Source organism: Atractosteus spatula, chromosome 11 (genome assembly GCF_055471065.1).
Source record: "Atractosteus spatula isolate fAtrSpa1 chromosome 11, fAtrSpa1.hap1, whole genome shotgun sequence".
Lineage (NCBI taxonomy): Eukaryota > Metazoa > Chordata > Actinopteri > Semionotiformes > Lepisosteidae > Atractosteus > Atractosteus spatula.
This window is the reverse complement of record NC_142716.1, coordinates 45,516,053-45,539,773: the sequence shown is the minus strand read 5'-3', so window position 1 is coordinate 45,539,773 and position 23,721 is coordinate 45,516,053. Positions and strand designations below refer to the sequence as shown.

At 41.3% G+C, this 23,721-nt stretch overlaps 1 protein-coding gene across 3 annotated transcripts in view; it reads right to left on the bottom strand.

The window, feature by feature from the left end:
- The window catches only part of baiap2b (BAR/IMD domain containing adaptor protein 2b), a 70,433-nt gene that overhangs the window by 6,319 nt on the left and 40,393 nt on the right, over positions 1–23,721 (bottom strand). For 2 of the 3 annotated variants that reach the window (XM_088927680.1, XM_088927682.1), the window contains 8 exons: positions 14,233–14,385; positions 11,789–12,037; positions 9,645–9,846; positions 9,169–9,370; positions 8,705–8,773; positions 8,010–8,169; positions 6,216–6,253; positions 1,356–4,450 (listed from right to left, as the gene is read on the bottom strand). In XM_088927680.1, the coding sequence (XP_088783806.1) occupies positions 4,420–4,450; positions 6,216–6,253; positions 8,010–8,169; positions 8,705–8,773; positions 9,169–9,370; positions 9,645–9,846; positions 11,789–12,037; positions 14,233–14,385 (1,104 nt within the window). In that variant the 3' untranslated portion in view covers positions 1,356–4,419. Of the gene's footprint in view, positions 1–1,355; positions 4,451–6,215; positions 6,254–8,009; positions 8,170–8,704; positions 8,774–9,168; positions 9,371–9,644; positions 9,847–11,788; positions 12,038–14,232; positions 14,386–23,721 lie in introns of those variants that run through there. The other variant, XM_088927681.1, reaches the window with a different exon arrangement.

Genomic DNA, 23,721 nt, shown 5'->3' with positions numbered 1-23,721 from the left:
AGAGATCACTGTGGTCTGCACACTACACTCTCAACACACACATGCAACAAGGCTACACACTGTGGTAAAAGGCTTCCCACAAGCCACCGAGCTCTTGGGGAAACTCAAGGCGACACCAAACTTGTTTCTGGTGAAAGAAACTTGTGGGTGACCATTGTGTGGTTTAACATTACTAGATATTTTTATTTTAATTGCTCACAATCTTTTTTTTTTATATATACAGAGTGCTTATAAAGGTTGGCCTAAACAACTGTTGTGAGAATGGTGCCCGCACTGTCACCCATGCAGTTCAGCATGAACCAACTTCACCACAAAGTGCATACAGTACAAGGCACTGTGGACACCAGTGGGAGGGGCATTGGCATATTCGGACATTTTCTGTGGAAATATGTTCCCAGCAGCCCTATTGTTCATTGCTTTGCAGTGGGTAGTTTTTACTATGCAAGTGCTTGACTAGGCAAAATAACGTTTTAATCTTCGTGTTTATTCAACCCACCAAATCATAAATGACCAGTTGTGTTGAGATTCAGCTCCTTACTCCTGCGCCCTCTGAAGAGGGAATGAGACATGCGGATATACTCCTCTGGCACGCCCTCCTGCAGAAGCACTCGGCATTTGACACACTACAAGCTTCACGCTGCCCGAGAGGAGAGGTCTGCGCCAACTGGGAAAGCCCAGCAAGTCCAAATTGTGTTTGCTGGCGAGCCATGAGGGACATGACTGATTCATTCTACTGCACTGGAGCACTAGGCCAATTGTGCAATTGTGGAGTTTCCGTCATACTGTAGTCAGCGACGGACATGACCCAGAATCAAGCCAGTGATGTCTGGGACATTGAGATCAACCTGTTCACTTTAGCCAGAATGGCAACTAACTTTATAAGCACCATGTACACTGAATTTCAAAAAAGATCTGGCACAAAAAGAATTGGAGAAAAATATCCGTTTCTGGCTTATGTGGAGCAATAGTGCAGCACAAAAATTAAATAGAAGCCAATGCATCATGAATTAAGGCTCAAAAGCAGTTACCCACAGTTTAACATGAAGCAGCCTTTTAATGCTAGTACAGATTCTTTAGGTTTTTAACTATGCTGCGATGGTCTACTATTAACAGAACCACATGACAGCATTGCAAAGCACAGATAATGGGGGCTCAGTCTTCTCCCTCGCATTACCGTGATGGCGACTGGCGATTAATTTAGAGACAAAAATACTGAACAAAAAAAAATGGTTTCTGCTGCCTCCATGTGGACAATTGCATTCGTATTAGGAAAAAAAGGTTGAAACAGCCATTATAAAATAAAAATACCACAAGCAAAAAAAAATCAACAATAAAAAACCCCCAATTCTCAAGAGTCTCGTCTGAAGAAAGGTTTATTTTCCTTTTTTGAAAGTAGAAAGTCACCATACATTCAATATTAATTTTATTACAGTTTTGGTGTCCCCAAAAGCATGCATTTTTTTTCAAAAATTTTTTACAACAAAGGGGTGCGTTCAAAAAAATATATGTATATACACAACAAAAAGAATTAGAAATATATTTTTGCAACCGGGGCCCGGAGTGACATTGCGAACACTGACGTCATACCTTCAGCTTATTTTAGTGAAGAAAGAAGAAACATTGGCAGCTCCCAGCCGTTCCCATTCTAGTGCTTTTGTCTCTAAATTTATCAAAACAGAGATTGAGAAGATGGACATTGTTTAGGGAAGACTTCAGTTCAGCCAAAAAGATAAACGAGCACAGAAGGAAAAAAGGAATTGGAATGCTGTTCAGATTTATTGGGAACACTACAGAAATGATTACCTGCAACCTGGTTCAGCTGTTTCTCTGACAGGACTGTATAGTCACAGGTCCTTATGCTCAACCATAATTTTGTGTGTGGTTTTGTCAAAGGGGTAAGAATGCTTTCAGTTACCACTGAATGCTCTTACCAAAGCTGATCAGCTTAAAAGTTCCAATGACTCAGACACAGATAAAGAACTTCGTACTAAGGCAGAGCCTCAATAATGTGGATTTAAGCTTAATCTTTCATTAGTATTAGTAATGAGTTACTTCAGTTCCAACTCATTGGAATGTTTGCTGGAGCATGCTTTGCAAAACCGTCTGGATTGTAGTCACTTAAAGTATGTTCCTAATATTGGAAAGCAGACGGCAAGAACGTTTAGAAATTACGGATTTGGAAAAGTGTTCAATTTGGCTAGGGATCAAAATTCCTCACATATGGACTTTCTGCTGTGAACTAGACCATACAGAACCGGAGACCCTGAGCACATCATTTTTAATAAGGTGATGTTAACAGCAGGGAGATCTGTAAGTAGGGGTGCAAAATAGCCGGATATATCAAGACAGAAAAGCATGGTTTAAAAGTTCTACAAAGAGATATAGTGCACAAGTGCATCTTTTAATATATGGGGGTTGAGAAACCTGAAAATTCGGATACAAATTCTGCACAAGGTTTGGAAGACCGCTGAAAGGGATTGCAGGTGAACATTTCTACTAGACAATGAGGAAGTGCTTATGAAGGAAGATTATTGCAATTCACTCATACGAAATACTGTAATCCCTATCTATTGGGCAGTGGGAAGGGGACAGGGGTATTGAAAGGCTGAAAACAACACAACTGAGGCTTAAGCCTTCTGACATGTGCTGAGCTTTGACTGTAGGTCTATCTCCCCTTCTCCTGCAAACTCATTCTTCACCCACTGCTAGACAGCATACAAAGTTAAGCAATATTGCTTTGCAAACAGTCTTTTTTCTTTCATGTGTTTATAGACATAGGCTGACTGAGATTTGGCTTTCATAAAAAACAACCCACTCCCTTTCAAGATAGTGCACAGCTACTTGAATTTAGTACTCAGTGTCACACCCAGCTTGAAAAAAAAAAAAAATCAAACGATTAAGAGGCATGTGACACTGGAAAAACAATTCTGCCATATGGTCATGGCAAAGGCCTAGGGCTCTAATTGCCTTGCACTGCTTTGATCATAGCTTATTGAAAACTTACGCTGCCCAGGTCAGTCATAAATTAACTGAGATTATCATGTGCTGGGCGAAAAACACAAGTTCAAAAGAGGTCCCACAAGAGAAAAAGCAACTTCCAGAATTTGAGCTTTTTAATGAAATAATATAGTGGACCACTCTTAAGAAATACAAGTAACCTCATGGCCCTCCAGTAAAGGCAAGTACAGGACATAATACTATAATATACTGTACACCACTATTTACAAGAGGCACTGGTTAATACTGGCCTGACAGAGAGAGAACCGAGGTATGTAGAGGTACCAGTTCACTTTTCTTTCATGCATGCACAGCATGCCTACATTACGCAGTGCTTCTGACATCACATACCTTCAGGGTTAAATGGATTGTTTTCTTATCAGCCTTGTGTGCAAATGTCACGCGGCACTCATTTGCACCGGCAACAGAACATTCTACTGATCGAAGAATGGGTGCATTCCTAGGCTTTTGGCACCACCGAGAGTGTCCACTGACAAGGGCATCAGTGATCAACAGAATAGGAAGCCAATAGCAGTAACAGCAAATGTATGACAGATTTGAAAAAAAAAAGTTTTGAGTACTCTAGCATCTTTTATAAGTGCTCTTATTTGTTTCCTTGTTCTGGTTTATTTCAAGTTACAGTAGGTATTTCCTCTGAAGGAGTTATGCTTTTTCAATATTGAAATCTGCAAAACAGTTTGCTTAACCCCCCAGTTCTGATTATGTCTGACTAATCAAGTCTTTTTTTTTACAATTGGAGAAGTTTTATTGGGCGTTTGTTCTGAAGAAAGAGCTATTTTTAAAAAAATAGAAGCAATAACCATTCAGACTTCTGTATGGGATTGTTTCCATAAGGGAATTAAGTATTCAACTGCAAAGTTTCTATTTCAAAAATAGAAAAAAAATAGTTACGTAAGCTAGAGTACTCAACAAACAGTTAGGACTGATTAAACCTGATGCAACAATATGCTCTATGCATATTTCTCCCATCTGGTACTGATTACATTACTCCACACCTGTGTATATAAGCGTTTATTTATTCATGAAAACTTTTTTTACATTACGGCATATGACCCATGAGATCTTCGGGTTTTTTTTCTTTTACAGGAAAGTCATATATAAATCCATGTACATGCATGAAAGACAAGCAAATACAGTTTCTTCAGAGTAGTCCATTTAAATGATTTCACTAAAAAAGGAAATCCAAGCTGCAAAGGCAAAGCGTCGGGCAGCGATCAGGCTCTGCGGACAGCGCCCTCTCCCTCCCCGCCAGCTAACAGTAACGCAGCTAAAGGAAACGCAGGCCGATGGAAGGAGGAAGGAAGGGATTGTCCTCTTCCAAAGCAGAGGAGGAAGGAGGGGGGGAGGGGCTCGGGCCTGTCCTATTCAGGGCTGGCTGAGTCTGTCTGAGTCTGTCTGTCCTCACACTGTCGAAATCAATTTGCCATCGGAACTGTGGAACAAAGAGAGGAAGAAGCTGCCAGGTCTGACTCGCTCAGCAAAGCAACCAAAAGGTTCCTCACAAGCAGGAGGCAGGACTGGGGAGCCCATACCCCAGTACAGAGAAACCTGCTCGAGTGAACAGTTTGCCATGTTTGATTGATTATTGATCAAAGAAAAAAATCATCACAAATGTACATGATCAGAAATCAATGTGGTCCTAAGCAGCAGTCCATCAACGGGATACTACACAATTAATCTTTTACCACTGTTCAACTCTTATAGGCTCATGTCTGGACTATACTGATACAGTAGGTGGGAGGGCTTTTATTTGTATAAACCCAAATTAATTTTCATTTGAGAGAAACGGCTCTCTCACTTTACACCCCTCCTTTAATTACTAAGGGGTCCAGGCTCATGCATAAGTCATCTTAAAAGATCCTAGTAAAAGGATGTCTGCTGCAAAAAAAACCAAGGTCATGTGCATGTGCTATTGCAGGAAAGATGTGGATCAGCCAGATAACCAGCTGTTATGAAGTTTGTGTTTCATTTGCTTTAGCTTGTCCTTGGCAGAAGATGTACTGCAAAAGAATGGAGCTTTGGTACCAGTCAAGCTCTTGTAGTAGTTATGCAAGAGAAATTCACTGCTTTCAGATGAAGCTCCTTTACCATAAGCCACCCCCAACCCCCTCCACCGTTTCACAAGTTAATCTCTGCAAGCCAACATTCCCACCTCACAGACTCTCATTCAGACAGGAAGGGGGCGCTACAGAATCACCCTACACTCTGCTCTGATACTGCTTCATTATCTCATTTCTATTCCATTCTTTGAGGTCCATAATCCTTGCAATTCTTGTACTGTTCTGATTAAATGTTTTCAAATGATTAGTGGTGATAAAGCTAAAAGCTCAGACTGGCCAAATGCTTGACTTGGCACCAGCAGGCAGTTGGCACATGTACTGTATAGGTTTTTGTTTGCCACGCTGGCATTCTCTGGGCCTAAGGGAATTGTAGACCTAAGAGTGTTCACTGAGGATGTTAATACAGCTACCTGTCCTAGCTTTGTCTGCAGATTGCTACACATTTTGCTATATGGGTAAAAGTCTAGAATAAGACGCATGTTCAAAGCGCTATGAATAGTCTTCAAGTTTTGGAAAATGAATAAATATGAGTTTCAATTAAAAAGGAAACAAAAGTTAGTCTTTTTAAAGTGCTCACATTTAGTAAGGCAACAAAAAAGTGCTCTAGTGACGCCAAAGTCTAGAACAACTCAGGCTTCGGAAAGGACTAAAAATATAAAATCCAGTTTGCAATCATGGGTATCGTTAGAAAAAATTCAGTAGATGCTTTAATAAGCAGAAGGATCTGCCTCTGAGCAGGTTTCTAGGAGGTAAATCGATAATTATAGTAACACCTCAGAACATAAGCCTGGAGTGATTAAACAATCTTTGAAACTTTTCCACAGTAAAAGCCTGCAGCTCTATCATCTTATCTCACAAAGAAAAATCCAAAGTGCCCTTTTTACATTTATACAGTCAGCTTTTAGAGGCGTGGCTTCGGTAAGAGACCCAGTCCAGTTTTAAAAGAACCCAGTAATAAGCTCAGCTACCAAAGTCTGGCTACCACCTACAGCCTACAACTGCATAACATCTAAACATTTGACCCCTCTTCAAGCCCCTTAATTTTTTTTTTCCCCAATGTTTTGGTGGAATGATTTTGTGCTGTTGATAAGTCTAGATCTTAAAAAAAAAAACTGGAAGGAAAAACAGAAAACTTACCTGGTGGGAAATCGTGGTTCATAATCTTCCAGCCCTTGCTGCAAGAGAGAAAATTCGAATTGGGAAATGAAATGTACTTAGATATTTTAAATTTTCAGACATTTTCATGCTAATAAAGTCCGCTAGACGGCACTCAAAACCCCGAGTGGTTTTCAGTGGTTAGAAAATTAGAAAATACATTCCTCATTCCTAGATATTGTAGCTCCTGTCATTTTTAAAGAATATTTGATCTGTAAGGGAATTAAAAAAAATACACTGAAGGTCAGTCTAGCAGAGCACCTGCCGACTGCAGTGTACCACCAGCCAGTGACTCCACACTGCTGTCTGGAAGAGATCCAGTCAATGTGGAGTCAGAGACAGAGGCCTCTGAGCAGCTGTCAGTTCTGAGGAGAGTGAAAGTGTCTGTGCCCCTTCCAGCTGAGACCAGATGCCTCACTAGAAGACTCGCTGTCAATTTGAGGGAAGGAGATGACAAAGAAAGTAAAATGAGTTGGAGAAAGTGGAGATCTGCAGTCTTTTCCGATTCAGCCCTTATAGAGGATGTCCCCTCAAGTGTCTTGGATATCCAAATAATAAAAGTGCATATTTAAGGCACTTATAAGAAGATACACTATTAAAATATGTTTAGTCTGAATTTAACAGAGAATTAGCAAACACTCAAGATAAACCTTAGATAAGCATTTTACTTAAGGATGAGATTTCAACCATAAAGTCTTTTATGTCATTTTTTCATTTTAACAAAAAATAACAGCAATAGGATTACCTGGATCAGATATCATCCACCTACATTTAATCTCAGGAATATGTATATGCTTGTGAGATTTCTGTCTAAACTATTAACCTGTCTGCTTCATTTTTTATTTTCCTATAGTATATTGACCGGAAACATGACCTGAGATGCAGATTTTCAAGTCTGTGTAAAAGATTTTGAGCCCCAAACAGTGGAGAATGCTGTCATTTTAAATCAAGGTTTTTAGTCCTGGACTCAGACTGCAGTCAGCCTAGAAGATTATGAAGAGTCCAGGGAGAAAATTTGTTCCATCAGTGATTCTTTCAATTACAGATTACCTAGAGACTCAATTTATCCCTCTATATCCTCTTGAGCTGTAACAAGGCCTGACGTGTTGTAATAAAGCTGCCAGATTCACTTTGTTACCAGCATTGGGTGAAATAATGGGAAAGCGAATCACCAATGGGAGGTGCACATTTCCTTGTCAAACCTTATTCCAATACGACTGCGAAAAACACATCTGCTGGCTTACAAACGTCCTCAGAATAAAATCTAGCTGCCGAGGAGATGTTAGCTCCTAGATCTGGATTACCCAGCACCAAACAGCAATTCTCCAGCCTTCATACCTGAAAGATGTCTCAAATCAAGCTTGACTGATACATGACAGAATGTTACACAGCAGCACAGAAATGTGGGAATGACATCAAGCAGCCTTTCTGCTGAGATATTAACCTTGTCTTGTACCTTGATCTTTATTTTGTGTCTTCTGTAAATCAATGAATTCCAGTTGATTCTGTTGTATACTATTGATTACTGCAGATGAAGAATGAAATCCCTTCCATAACAACAATGTTTACAATGTGCTCAAGAAGCATCAGGAACAGGTTATAGCAAGTCATACAGTATATGAAGCACAAAAAATCGCAGTTCTATATCAATACTTAAGGGTTCCTACGTGGTAGAATAAACACACATACCATTTTCACCAACATACAAGAAGACTCTGTGCCATCATTAGGGAGCTGGGTGCTATGTGGAAGTTGCATGTTGTCTTTAGTACCTACCTGAGGAAAGACTGGCACTGCCACACTGTAAGGGCGAGGCCGACTGTGTGCTGCGCTCTGTGCCAAGAGTCTAGAGGTCACGCCATAGTCTGGAGGAGGCAGGGAGAGATCATCGCGTTCCAGCAGGTTTCCTGTACTGCTGCTCTTCCCATGATGCAAGCTGCAGAGGGTCAGACGTTACTTGTAACTGCATTGCAATGTCTTCAGGACACTTTGAGAAACATGGGAGCTTACAGACAAAAACTCTGGCATTACAAACGGACAAAGAAATGTAAAATAATCCAGAGGGCTCATACTCACTCAATGTTTCAATAACCATTTTCTAAAACATAAGAAAGGTGACATCATCCTGCATGAAGCTGCACAGCCTGCTTTCAGAGGGCACGTTTTATGAAGAGGGAAGCTCTGATTCTGACAGTCTGACCAATTGTTACTGATAATAACCATGTTGAAAGATACTGCACATATGCAAATTTTCATTTTTTATCATGAAAATGAGTAACGGCAAGCAGAAGGTCATAGGTCAAAAGTTCCATCGAGATATCAGTAGCTTCCATCCAATTATCTTCATACTTGTCAAACTAAAATGTCATTCTTTTAGAAAAGTGGGTTTCAACATTGTAAAGGACTGTTTCCCCATCAATCAGCAACAAGGTGCACATGCTGCAGCTGACATGAAGTGCACATAAACTCACTTCACACGGAGCTTGTCTGCTTCGCTGTCTGGGAGGACTCTGGTGTAAGAGAAAGGGAACCAGCCACGTCTGAAACAGAAATGATTATTTCAGTAAACAAGGCCTAATGATTACAGAGAAAGACTGAAGGATGAAGCAGTAAGGACTGATCAACCACGTTTAACTTTATAATCCTTGAAGGTTCTTGAAATTGCACCATGATCACTATTATAATGTGTGAACATCCGAGCCATTCTACCCATTTTATTTAAATCATTCTTTTCCCTAAAGGAATTAACCATAATGCTTTCTGGAATCAAAAGCATGATCCACAACCTGTAAAAATGGACTGTTGGCAACAGATGTGGTCAGTTCTAAGCTCTAACCAGAAGGGTTCAAGTGTGCCGCTGGACGAGATGTGTGTTCTGTGAAAGGCACTGCGTTTGGTCACAGAGGACAGGACACCTGCAGGAGTGGACACTCACAGTTTGGTTTTCTCATTCTCGCCATAGTGCCAGCCATCCCTGGCCTCGGGCACCAGCAGGGTGATCACATCGCCCTCAGAGAAGCTGAGCAAGGTGCTGTTGTCCCCTGCAGCGTGGGAGAAGATGGCCTGGACCCGGGTTCGACCGTTCCTCTCCAGGCCAGCTGCCATGGAGCTGGACCGTGGCAGCGTCCTGTTTTCAGCTGGGGGGGGGGAGCAGATGGATGAGTTTTAACCGTTGAATTCCAAGTTTTCTAAAGCATACAACCTAGAGAAAGTAATGTATTTAACTAGAGTAAATGCTTCACTGTGCAGGTTTTCTGGTACACATCATGCCTCTGTTTAGACTAAGCTTTTGGTTCGGAAACAGAAAGGAATTAAAAGTCTTCTGTCACTAGACAAGTAATTCGCTGCTTTAAAGAGAACAGCTGGATAAATCAGTGGCAAGCTGCCTACTCAAAGCGAGCCTTCACTTACCCAGCGGGGTCTTGCTCTTGGAGGGGGCTGCCTTGCGCACGGGCAAGGTGTTGGAGTAGACTTCACTTAGCTGCCTCTGTTGCCCAGGAGATTGGGGTTTGGCCTGTGCTGCTTTGCCCTCAACCCAGTGTGAGTAGTCCTCCCCATGGCCTACACCAGCTGTGCCATTCATCATGGGCATCCCATCTGGCCCCATCAGCCTCTGCAAACATACAGGTTCATTTGTATGAGCTGAGCTGCTACAATTTACACTTAGTGTCAACTTACATTGTGTGCACATTGATTGGCAGATTACCATATTAATACAATTTCCAAAGTGCAAGTTGCCACTTTTTTTTTTACTTTGGGAAGACAAGAATACAGAATTAGTGGATTAACCATGACTTTTGCCATAAGGCTTCAGTGTGCATTTATGTTAGCAAGTTGTCAACTTGTCAACTTACGCACATAAACATCTATTTTGCAGTGCTAAACTTGGGATGAATTTAACAAAAGATAGCCAGCTCACAAACAGCTAGGTCTACCTGCAAGGACATCACAAGGCATTATAAAATTATAAGGAGGTAAAAGAGCTAACAGCATATTTATGCAGACAAAAAACAATTGACTCAGACTGGGAACATTTCTCATTGAGGAAAAAAAATAGATCACAGAAGACACAGATGCAGTACAGGAAATGCATATTGTTTAATTCCCCCTTTATCACTGCTGTGTGTGGGTCAACTTTCTGTGCTGATGCATTGAAACTACTGATAGGGAGGTTTTGTGTAGCTTTGATCCAAAGGGAACACTTAAAATGCTGACACTTGTAATGCATGGATGGGGGAAATGGAGGAGAAAGTTACTAAATCCTGTAGAAAAAAATCTAAGCACCACAACCATGCCATAATAGGGAAAGCACATTATACAGCAGAACACAAAATCCCCAATTCATTTCTGCAACGCTTCGGCAGAAGTGGGCAGTTTGGCTTGGGTCCTGCCGACCTCGCCTCTAAATATTTCACAAGCCGGGTCTCAAAGTTAGCCAGGGTTGGCGAGATTTCAAAGCAAATGTAGAAAGTGTGCCGCAGAGGAAGATCTGAGGACTGCAACATATTCCTGCGAGTGAAAGATAGTCAAACACCAGTCAATGCCAGAACTTCCGGTTTAACTGAGGAGAAAATTTCAAAGGATTTCTTTTTCTCTTTCTTTTCCATTGAATATGCTTTATGTGTCACAATGTCCAAAAGCAAGGACCTAGGACTAGTCTATAACTTTCAACTTTCTTTATAATTTTATTACGAAGATGCTTTTTAGCTGGGCAACAATTAAGGTATTAGAAAAGGGGTAACAGTTTGATCTATTAAAAAGGGAACAAGAATGTACAAATGAAATTGCTCATTTTTTCTGTTGCATTGGATAGGCAGTTATTTTCTTAGATCAATAAAACCACTCTTTCAGAAAGCGTTACGAGTGGTAGTCCAATTTCAGTACTTACACAAGCTTGGATCGGATATCAAATCGGCTATCTAAGATTCTTTATTAAGTACCTCCACAGGCAGCTTTCAGCTATGCCCTGAACAGCAGGAGAGAAGCACTAAGTCTGGAAAAGGCCCAGCTGGAATATCCTGCATATTGTCCGGATTACAGCAATGTCCTCCAATTGGCTCTCAAATTAGTGACATCCTACAGTGTCTCTAACGGAACTTGGCAGAGGAAGGAGGATAGTGGGGGTATGTGTGTGTTTGGAGGGGATTTGAAGAATTATAGTCAAGTCATAGAATCCAAAGGATGCTTCACCTGGGCAGCATGAAAGTTTAACATTACGTCCAGCAACTGTCAGCTGTTCCATTTTCTTGGGATACCTTAAGTCAGTCTAAGGTTTATGTGGGGTAAAAGTGATTTTCTCAATAGAGATGAAGTTTAAAGCAGGAAAGGATGAACAGTGCCACCGTTTGTGTCTGCTGAGACATGCAAGAGAGCTGTGGAAAATTACTAGATTATAAAAGACACAGAGAGCCTTTAGGCAAGGTGAGCTGAATGCTAAAAACAAGGGCTGGAACTTGATCTAAACCGGATGGAATTTCTGATTTTTCCGTTTCAAAATGACGTCTCTCTGTGGCGGGTCGGGAATTAAATGGGAACAAATAGAGAAAGGGACTCACCCCCTGGTGACCCATTCCACTCCCCACGAAGGGGGCCAGCTCCGCAGGGACGGGGAGGGGCTTGGCTCCGGGGATAGGATCCGAGATCACCAGGCTCGTTTTGGAGGAGTGCAGGGGGCTGGAGATCAGTGTCCCGCCACTGGCCGATGTCATCTGCTGTGCCAGGATCATGGCACGCTCAGGGAGCTTGTTGGGGTCCGAGCAGGCCTGGTGCCAGCTTGGAATCTTCTGGGTGAGCAAGTCTTTGCCCTGTGGAGAAAACGAGACGAGGGGCACTGAGTCGGTGACACTTATTCCTTTGAACGGCAGCAGATCTGTTGCCGTTCTGTTCCTTAAGGAACCTGGTAGATTACGTTTTGTTAAAAATAAAGATACATCTCTCCAGAGTCGCCAATGTCACTGTGCCATTTTCATCTTAGGAAAATATTACCAGCAAAAAATCAAAGATTGTAAAAAAAAAGTAGGCCCACTTTTGGAATAACAGCTAGTTCAGTTTTATTAATATTAATTATTTCTTTTAAATAGCACTTCTGTAAAAAAGTAACAGTGTGGAATATGGGTGTGTCACTTATTCTGAACCAGATTAAAAAGAGACATCCCTGTGGAGGTAATTAAGTTACCTTCAGAGACCATTAGAATTTAGAGCTACAATAGGGCATCAGTATAGAGCACTGGTGAAACGTGTAACACCAAGTGGGCTAACAGGCAATTTTACAAATCCTGTGCAGTAGAGATGTGTCAGTGGGTGGGAGACTCTGCTGAAGGATTAGTCTACTGATCCTTTCTGTTTGAAGAGATAATCTGCTGCACTTCCCAAAATCAAAACCCTCTCCGCCATCACCCTCAGCAGCTGACAGCTTCACCTCTGTCAAGAACAGCAATAAATAGCTCATTACACTGCCGAGTTCCTACATAACTGCACAGCCCTTTTGAGAGATTGAGAGAGCAAGCAAAAGAATTGCCTGTAGGTGTTATTGCCTTTTCAGCTTTCTCCTTTGAGTGCAGACTTATTTTAGCCCCTGTTCTCTTTCTGATGTTTACTCCAAATGCATTCCTCCTTCCCGGGTTTGGGTCTGATTATCTTTGAGAGCAGTAGGTGTCGCTTGACTCCACTGTGCAGCCAGCTGCCTCCCTGCACCCAGTGGTGAAGGCTGGCAATCGCTACGATACAGAGCGTGGTGGCAGCGAGATCACATTGGACTGGGTTGTCTTCTCTTGATGGGTGATCAGCAGGAGACGACACGGAGGCAGAGTCTGAGCAGCGAGCCAAGGCAATTATCCCTCCCCTACCGGAGAGGGCCTCAGTGCCAATGCACGCAGTGTCCCTGCAGGAAACCTGGGTCACGACCAGGCTGCTGACCTCTGGCCAACACAAGACCCGCCAAAAACCTTCCTAAACCAACCATCCCCTGGACCTCGACAGCGCATCGGATTAAAAAGAGAAAGAGCCCCAAACCAGTGTCAGAAAAGCTCAGAGGAGTTGCACCTATAATCTGTAACATCTCAGGCAAAATCTGGTACATGTAAGGTCTTTTTTTTTCAGTCAATGTCTACCAAGTTTTGCGATTTCAACCCACAGGGGAGCAGAACAGGGGCAGTGAGAAAACTAGAGCAAGCGCATGTCCTATTTAGTCAGCAAGCTGGGCGAGTGCACACTCCACAGATCCTCACACACACGCACACATGCATGGAAGAACGTGAGTAAGTGCACCGTAGGCAGCCTCTGCAGGTCTGGTGGGTAGGAGCATTCAGTGACACGCTGTTGGCTGGCAATTGATTTTCAATTCCCCCCACCTACCTCCCCGCGCACACCTTCTCTTTGTGCCCACTGAAGGAGCTCCGCGTCTCATTGTTCGTTAACTGGGGCTCATCACCGCGCCATGAAACGATGCAGTGGGTGAGCGAACGAAGGGGAGCGAGGGGGCTTCTCTCTGTGAAGCAGAACATGGACCCCCCCCCCCTCACCACCCCCTCCCACTCCTCCCTGTGACTCATGAGCCTCCCCCCCCCCCCCAGCAGCTCTTTTACAGGCTCTCTTGGGCTTCAAGGCAAGAACATTTTGCAGTTTTGTGTAAAGGCCCTTCCCACGCACTGTGGACTCATTAGCAGCTGGGGCTCCAGCTGGTGCTCAGGCCACTTTACCAAGGCCGCCACCGTTGCCTCCCTCCACAAATTACAAGTCAGGGAAACAGGAGATCCTGTTTCCAAAGAATGACTTGAGCTGGCTTTTCTACATTTTATGTGGGTAATACTTGCTGTGTAAGTCCCCACCAGATGTGGTGCTTTCAAACTTGGTCTGTCTTTCATAGGCATAATCTAGCATCTGATCAATTCTGTTGAAGCGAATTCACGATGAAAATGAACTCCATCTGCAGTGGGGTTATAGCTCCGGTGAACATCTCTGGAAAGAGAAGGCCATTAAGCCAGAATCCTTGAGCTCTTACCTTGCCATGGTAGGCAATGTTGTTCTTGGCCACAGCACACTGGCGCTCCACTAGGAAGCAGTATCTCCTCCTCTCCTCTGACAGTGCCGTTTTGTACCCCTCTGCAACGTAGTGGTCAAGGTCACTCTGCTTATTGCTGATGGTCTCCACATACTGAAAAATACAAAATCAATTCTGTATACAGGCAAAGAAACAAGACCAAGAGACATCCATCATCAAAGAACTGCTGATTCCTGGTCATGAACTGTAAAGCTTTTGCTGCTTAAAAGAATATTATTTATATGTGGAGCTGATAAATGGAACTTAGCGCAAAGCATTTATTGATTATAACTTTATAAACATCACAGTGTGTGTGATAAAACTTGGTACAGAATTAAAGATGTTTTTATTTTGAAGTCTGCGGTAAATACTGTACTTTTAAAGAACTTTATGCAGAATTTGCACAAAGGTAAACATCCTACTGTATTGATCTAAGTTTTTTTAAGCCAAAATGTCACAAATTAAAAAAAAATTCAAGATCAATTGCGGTTAGATTACTTGACAATCATTTAGAAAGATGCAATCACAGTGTTTTTACAATCATGGGCACAGCAGGTTTGAGCAGAATTCCACTTCCCTTGGCTTATAATAAATATTGGTGTTATTTCATCATTGTTTCTCCTGTCAAGCATGTTACATTTTACAGAGAAATAAGTGCTGTTTGTTCAGCCCCTTTATACTGCAGGCAACAATAGTGTACCATTTCCAAGAGAACTGGTTTGAAATTTGCTGAGGGCAAGTCTAATGAAAACATTGTCTATTCCTATTATTTCTATGCTACTCAAATTCACAGGAGTCCCGTCTAGAGAGTTTGGTACTGACTGAAATTTCAGTGCTATTAGGACTCCTAATAGAGGACTAACCAGGTGTTTGTAGTGATTTTCTTCTCCTTAGAATGCAAGCAAGAGTCTAATAGTGCATTAGCCATATTGACTTTAATCACTGGCACTATCAAAACTCTCCTCTGAGATTTGCACTTCAGGAGTGACTAAAATGCTGTGTAAGAGTTTCAGAGGCACCACAGTGGTGAAGTTCATGTTAGGTAAACCTCCAAGTAACACAAACATTACACAAAATATCTACATTTAAATTTGTTCATGGGTTGGTTTGGATTTGAGGCAAACACCATGCTTGAGATGAAAACATCTAAAAACTGAAGAAGCTTTTATCTCAAACTTTCATTGAATCAAGAGGTCACTGTTCCATAGTGATCTAAAACTCACTTCCTAGAGAGCATTGTGCCACCTGGTTTTTGGTCCACATAGTTAGTTTAAATATTTAATTAGCCATATAAGTGGTACACCTCATAGTCTAGTTAAGATAATGTTATATGTATAACACTTAAGTTAGTTTCAGTAATCATCTGTGAAAAACCTTTAGAAATATCTTGTATATCTAAGAAAACAATTAGCTTAATTGTTTTACTTCAGGTTGGAACACAAAGTTAAAGACACCAGGGCAGGATCTCCAGGAACCCAACCTGAGACTAGTGGTATAATTTTCCCTTAAGAGTTGGGCCCAAAGAAATCATTTCCACACATTTATTCAATTCACTCTTAAATGACCGTCAATTAAAGAGCAGATTTTCTTGAAAAAATCACAAGGGTTTTCAGAAAGTTCTGAACAAAACTACCGCCTTAAAAAGGGTGGCACCCTCTGTTAGAATAGCAACAAGAATTTGTTACATCTCTACTAAATGGCAGGAGGGTTAAGATGGAAAAGGTTCAGGTGACAAAGGAATCACACCCTGACCAGTCTGTGCGTGAGTGGTCATTAAATGACTCTCAATGCCACTCTGAACAAAGACTTTTATAGCACCCAGGCCCTTCAGGTTTAATTCATTTAAGAGGGACATGATAGCACAGGACCTATCAAAAAGCTCCTGTTCCTTAGTCATTCTTTATTGCGTTACAGATCAACACAATTGGAACTTCACTGAAGTCTCTAAATCAATCTCTTCTTCTGGGCAAAGAGGATTATGAATGTCTGCAGGTATTAAAGATTTTTTCAGAGGTGGGAAATGAGAAGGGTTGAACAGATTGTCAGCACACCGTTTTAATGATTGTCTTTTAAGATTTGTATCTCCCCTCCTCCCATTTCACACTTCTTTTTGCTCTCAATGTTCTTCTTTGCAAAAACAAAGAATCTTATTTAAGAAGACGAAGGACAAAATTAAAAGGAGCAACATCAGCTGGGTTGAAAATGGTATGGTGATCAGTGCAGTACTAGTAGTTTTTATTTGACTTTTTCAAAATTATTTGATTAACAGCACTGTAAAGCAATGAAATTCAACCATGGCAGGAAGTTCTTCACACACCTATCTTTAATTGTCCTGTCAAGAGCTTAATTTGAAGACTGAAAAACCTATGCATGGCTACACCACCAGAGGGAGCCAGTTATACATATTGTGTGCAATACAATTAATGACCAAGTTTGCCGTCTTTTCTGAGAACTTCCAAGCTCTGCTTGTGTGGTTAGAATTTAGCAGAGGAGACTTCACAGTGAACAGAAGAAAATGTAAGAGTTATATTTTGGTCTTCCCCAGTGCAGGTTTTCTAGTTTATTTCCAGGCCAAATAACTATTGTTAAAGGAGAGAGAGGAAGATTGCTACAGCTGATAAGGACATGATTCACTAGCAGTCTCCTTTCCAGTGTAATTACTGCACAGCCCTCCCAAAGCTTTTCTAGTAACACACAAAGCAAAGCATGGTGTACAAAACCTAAGTAATATCACAATAATACTGTACCTCAACGAATGTCATGTGAGACATTAAACTATATTCTGGGAAATATACAAAAACACTATCCCTCCCTTTCTTTATGCTGTTCAAAAAGCAATTTTTCACTTTGTTACAGTCACATAAGCAGAATGAGATATTCTCCAGGTGGACTGATATATAGACCAGAGGTTTAAAGATTGGGAAGAAATGAATTTGCCATGAGCCACTATATAAAGAAAAGGGCCTGAATCTGGTGGTAATAAAGAGGAAGATCAAGTGATCAGGTATATTCACAAGGGGCTTTGTAAGGCCTGCAGCCTCTACAATGCAGGTGAGTGAGCAGTGCAAGATCTGTTCTCAGTTTTTCACAGTAGCAGCAAGCAGAATGCACAGGGCTCAGGAGAAACTCATCAATCACAGTAGATTGACAGGTCAGTGGGAGATTTGAGCCCAGCACCACTCAGACTGAACACATTACAGAGGGAGCTGCTTCAGATTAGAAAATTCTCATGTCTGCCACAGTCATATTTCTTATTCCATAGCCCTGCTGTGCGTTAACAGCACACGTAGTCTTAAAATGCAGTTAAAATGCTTGGATTATAAGGTGGCCAAATGTTAATTGCTAGTATACCCAATCCAAGGTGCCAAACAAACTTAAGAGAGACATTTAGTTTGCCACACCAAGCCCACATACTGTATAATAAATTTTGTCTTAGAGCACTAATGGAAAACCTGCAATACATATTGCATCAAAGTTACCAGTTCTATAAAAAAATTCCAAATTTAACATCCTTAAAAACGTTAATGTACTCATTTCATCAAGTCCCCTTCCTTCATACAAGGTGAACTGTACGCTCTAAAAACCTGGTACCACAGCACTGCCAACACTGAAAGAGAAAAGAAATGGGGAAGCTCACAGAAACGATCCTTGAAATTTGTTTTTAACATCGCTGATAAATCTAACTGCAATGCACTTGATCAAATCACAGGTTCCAGAAAGCAGAGAGGTTGAGTCATGGGATAGACTGAAAATAAATGCATTTTAATGACAGAGAGAAACAAGTTTTCTGGTTGTTCTCTTCAATTTTATGCCTTAAAATGGATATGACATACTTGTACAGTAGCTTTTGTTTTTTCCTCTCATTCACCATTTGTTTCTCTTAAATTATAGGTCTTTATGGGGTCTGCAGATTTATTTCACTCACTTATGTCTGTTAACATTTTGAATATCAGCCCATTTCCTGTAATCAAAATGATCATCCTGAACACCAACTAGAACTGGTAAGACTACTCAAATATTAATGAAATTCTACACAATCCGCAAGGAGAGCAGCTATAAATATGCAACAAACTAGCTGTACAAATAATTAAAATTAGATTCTGCTCTGCAAATTTGAGAGCAGAATGTTTCTTTTTTTCCTCTCTCCATGGCGACGGAACAACTGCTTCGAAAAATGTTTCACCATTTCTCCATCAAAGCCAGTTCAGTCGAGCTCTCAGTGGGAAGGGAGTCCACAGAAATCCCTACCAACTTGGATCATAAATTACAGCACAGTGAAACACTTGCTACTGGCAAACAATGACTGCATGTAAAAATAGATGTAAAGGAGTTTCCACGTGAATATGAATTAAAAAAAAAATCAATATTATTTTGGTTAAGATACAGTACATCTGATGTTTTCTGTTGCCAAGGCTAAGTCGATAAATTCACATATGATTTGTCAGCAGTAAATTCCTACTATAAATGTATTTTTACATTATGAGTTATGGCATTGGTATTCGAGATCCTGTGTGGAGTGAAATCAGACCTATTTTTTAATAAGCTTTAATTTACTCCAAGATCACATTCGTCACATGTGAAGAACAAAACTGTCATCATTTAGTGGAGATTTTAATTGAATCATACTCTGCCTGATCTAATTAAAGCTACATTTCTTTTCCATATGGAGAATTATTCAACAATAATTTAAAAATTGCAATTTAAATAGAGTTAATAAAATTCCAAGCTTAGGAGCAAAAAAAAAACATCTGGCTAGACATCTCACGTGTGAAGGCGTTTTAGTAAAAGAGTCACGATTCAAGACGTAGGACACTTAGAATATTTGTCATGGGTCTGGCCACTCAGCTAATGACCCTCCAAATCTATTTACCATCCTTAGCCCAGAAGAAATTCCAAAAACCGCACAGTTCAGGCAAAGTGTCCCTTCTTGTGCCTCACTCACAGGAGAGATAAGACATCCATCCATTGCTTCAAAGAACGAATAACTGAAGGCATTTTCTGAACTGCACAGGAAAATCAAAACTCTCCGACCCGAGAGCTTTTTTCCCCCCCAAGCCTAGCTTCTCAGGGGGTTAACAATGATTAATACCGTTTATTATAACTGACGCCACTGTGTGCAATGAATTCTGCAGAGTTTTTATTCCATTCATGACTACTTTTCTTAAGCCAAGCACTCTGAAGATGTATGATAACGCCCAGAAAACAAAATAAAATGATCTTTGTAAACAGTTTGTTTTAAACTAGGAGAAAGCAAATAATATGAAACTAATATTATAGTACTCATGGTTGCAAACATTGCCAAACAAAAAAAATGAATGCATAAATACATCTGTACTCTGCTGACAGGAACAGCCAGATCAAAGGTTGAAAGGCTTGAGAGGTGTTCCAGGTATACTGCATTCCAGGCACATCTCTGGGCTGTGACTTATCCTACGCCAGGCTCTCACATGCGCGTCACTGGGGTGCGAGGGACAGTGCCTTTGGAGAGCTGTGGTCAAGTGGCTTTCTAGCTCATCTGCAGCAGATGAGCAAGTGACGGAAAGGAGCTCTTAACCACCCCATCTGCTGCACTCTCAGACGCGGGCAAGCCCCGAGCTCGATACAATGCGCAATCGGATGCTGCCATGAAGAAATACATGTGCCACAGAAAAGCAGAGCAAGAGCACCTCTCTGCGAGTCCTCAGGTCTCAGCAAAAGAGCTCTGTAAAAAAAAAAAACTGCGACGACAGACCACAGAGCTCTTAATTAAAATTATGAAAACTCAAAAGAAAGAAAAAAGGCCAAAAGGAATTAAGGGGAAAAGGAGACTTGCTGGCAATTTTGCAATTGAAATACTGGGTGACTACCACATAAGTGTTCCTGAACGAAAATGTTTTTTTTTAACCCAACTTGGAAATTGGAACATGCATGTATAATGTATATCAGTTTCTCAATTTATTAAGTGAGGGGTTTAAAGGAGTGTCATAGACCATCCAGAGATGTATTCTTGGCAGATCTGTTTGAATACACATGCAAGCACTGATGTGGTTGTACAGTGCAGTGTTACAAAACCCCCATGGATCTCACAGGTTTGAATGTTTGCCTTTTACTTTGTTTTAACTGGAGATAACATATAAGGACCAAGCTGATAAATTCTTATAGATACACTTACGTATCACTAGCTTCCTGCACTCTATTCAAAAGATGTAATTACCTGGTCAGAACTGTACTGTACTGTCAAAACTACACTGCTTTTACAACTGCAAAAACCCAAACAATGAGTAATGGGCCTTTAATGTCCTTTTCATATGCTTATTACAAAAATCACTCAACATAACTTCATAGTAGAAGACATTTTCTTCCAGTTATTGTACACCAAAAAGGCAAGCCTTTGCTTAAGGGTGTAAGTCCATTTTTAAGAGAAACTCCTTGGCCTGTTTGTTTTGAAGGATGGGCTCTTCAATTTAAGAAGTACACAAGCTAAGCAAGACAGGAGAACATACAGTAAGAGCTGGTGTTAGCAGCCCCAGTGTGGCCAAGGAGCCCAGATTGTCTCCCAGGGATTCTCTGCATTAATCATAGCATCAAACAGCAATCAGACACAGGCTTTGGCTAAGGAGCTTGGGGATTTGAATGCAAATGAAAATCATGGCTAATTTATCGGAAATTAACAGTTCCCGGATACAGCTAGTGCCTGTGAAGGATGTCTGATAAATAGACTGGGCTCTTGAGACCTCTGTACTTCATCTTTGAACTTACTGCAGATCAAATCCTGGCAAGTGTTTAAAATGATTAATACCATTTATCAGTCTAATAACAGTTTTGGGGTGGAGTTTCATCTACTGTACATGATAAATTCCTGGTAAGGCCAGGTGGGTCCCTGTGTTTAGGAATAAAAGGATATGACCTAGCAAAAGACAGCAGAACATTTGTAACGGATAGGAATGCAAAAAAAAACAATGCAGTTCACAGTTCTTAATTCTGAAATGTTCCTTTGGGTTATTCAAACTCGACACTGGATATCAGGACTCCACACCCAGCTACTGTACATCTCAAGCCAACACTTACTCAATTGCTACAAAACCGCACTGAAACCACTCAGCTAATTGTCACTCCAATCCTGGGAGAAGTGAAGAAATTGCAAAGCTGTAGGTTTTCAGGCTCCCCTGGCACCTGGCTGTGTCTCTGTGTCTGACGCGCGGAGAGACCCAAGAGCTCACAGCCACAAATTGCACATTCTCACTTTGGCCCTGTATATGCAAGTACCAGGTGAAACGAAGCAACTACGCACAAATCTTAATTAGTAAGAATTGCAGCTGAATGCTTTTGAGGATAGTCTACTCAGTTAAGGCAGGAAATAAAGGAGACACAAGAAACCAGGAAGGTGTATAGTTGCTCAGTAGGCTCCAAAGGCTGAAATTCAAGGCTAGACTGAATCATAGAGGTTTTGATTTTGTAATGACTTTATGATCACCTCAATGAACATCCATCTGGCATTGTGATTATCTTTGGAGGAGTCTTTTACACTTCAGGGAACTAGATGCTGCTACAAATAGTGTCTCCATTTACACAAGTATGTGCATTTTTTAATGCATTGAACTGAAGTCTTAGCACATCCCTACTTCCTGTATGATAACCTGTGCAACTGGCACACATGAATCTGAAGGTCTGCTTAAGGGGATAGCACTTCCTGTCTAAGATTTTGGGCAGCTGAGACACTTACCTGGCATATGAACACAGTGAATACTGTAGCTTTACTGCAATATCCGATTTTGGAATGAATAATTAGTGAACATATGAAAAAAAGTAAAGCCCACATTATGTGAAAAATAAGCATGCACTGCAAGCCTTTTTTGCTCAGAAACAGATACAGGAAAGTTAAAACTGAATACACTTAAACTGATCTGACTTACTAAACGTAGAGGCAAAATAAAAAGCAGATTTTGACAAAAGATTCTAAAAAAAGAAACATAGCTGTATTATGCAGACCCATATTTTATTAAACACAGTTTGGTCTATTCATCCCTTTTCAGACTAAGCAGAGATGCTGAAATAGGTCAGATTGAATGAAATACCAGAACCTTTGATAAAAATAATAGTCAAATAAATCAGGACCACATCTCTTCTTTAGAAGTCTTGAAATTCCTCTCCCCAAGCTGAAGGCTCGAGGTTTTAGTTTAGAAACAAGGATCACTATCTATTATCGTGTATGACGTACAGACTGAGGAGTGATTGCGGCTATCTGTGCATTGCAGCTCCCATACTTAATTTCTTACTGCTGCCCACTGCCCAGAGCTCACCTACGTATCAGTTAGGGGCACGGTGGGTTGCCCATTATGATAATAGAAGACTACCTGATTGCAATGCCTTTTGTGCTGACATCCCCTGCTCTCTGCCCACACAGGAGTACAACCCCGAAGGCTGGAAAGGAATCCTGAACGTGGTCGCTCAGGCTTCCAGCATTATTACAATAGATATTCATCCATTTACGAAAATGAAAAGAACCAGTGAAAAAACCTAATTACAGCCCCAGAGCTTCTCTGAAGAACAGCAACGTTTTTTTAATAAAAGCACATTTATAAAAATGCCACTCTGAACGACAGTATAAAGATTCTTCCCTATTCAGTATACTGCTGAGAGGATTACTTAAGTAACCATTAAAAAAAAGGAATGAAATGTAGCGTCCTATGATGAAACACCAGCACATCTTAGGTAGCCTGTTCACATAACACCATACTGTACATTCATTTCTTTGTGAAATCAGAAATACAACATACTCAAAAAGGTATCCTCTCGTCCCTGAAAGCCCACAGCGAGCCGAGGAGACTGCAGGACACTATGGGGCCCCATTATTCTGCAGGCACATGACGCCTCGAGGGCAGTCTATAAAGGGGAGATGGCAGTGGGGGGTAATACAGTCAACCCTTCCTGCAGAGGTCCAGTCTGGTACACCGCAGGCAGCACACCTGACTGAGGGCAGTTCTGAAACTCGGACATTGATACAGGGATGATACCAATTTACAAATCCCATTTGACTCGGAGCTGTGAGCAAAACTATGAACACGCCCCAGATGGAAAATTTCAAATCCATTAGCCAGTGAATGGAGTTTTTAATGAAAGTTCGTGAGGAATGAAGGCAGCCGAGCTCATTCGACACAGCTGCTGCAATTCTCACTAATCCTGACGTAAGCAACCGGTCTCCATATATATCAAACGTCACCCTCTCCTCTTCCTCGTTCGTTTTCTGCATCCCTCCTCCACCCCCTCTCCACCTTTGCAGCTGCCCAGTTGGTCGCATGGGGGTCCTATCCTCCCCGTCCAACGGCCAGGAGGTTGGCCCTCAGCCAAGCGGGTTACGCCAAATCTCCACATCACAATAAACGATTCTAATTTCTCCCAAGCTTTCAGCTGCTGTCATTCCTCGTGAATTAAGAGTTGGGCTGGAGCACAAAAAAAAAAGAGAAGACTGAT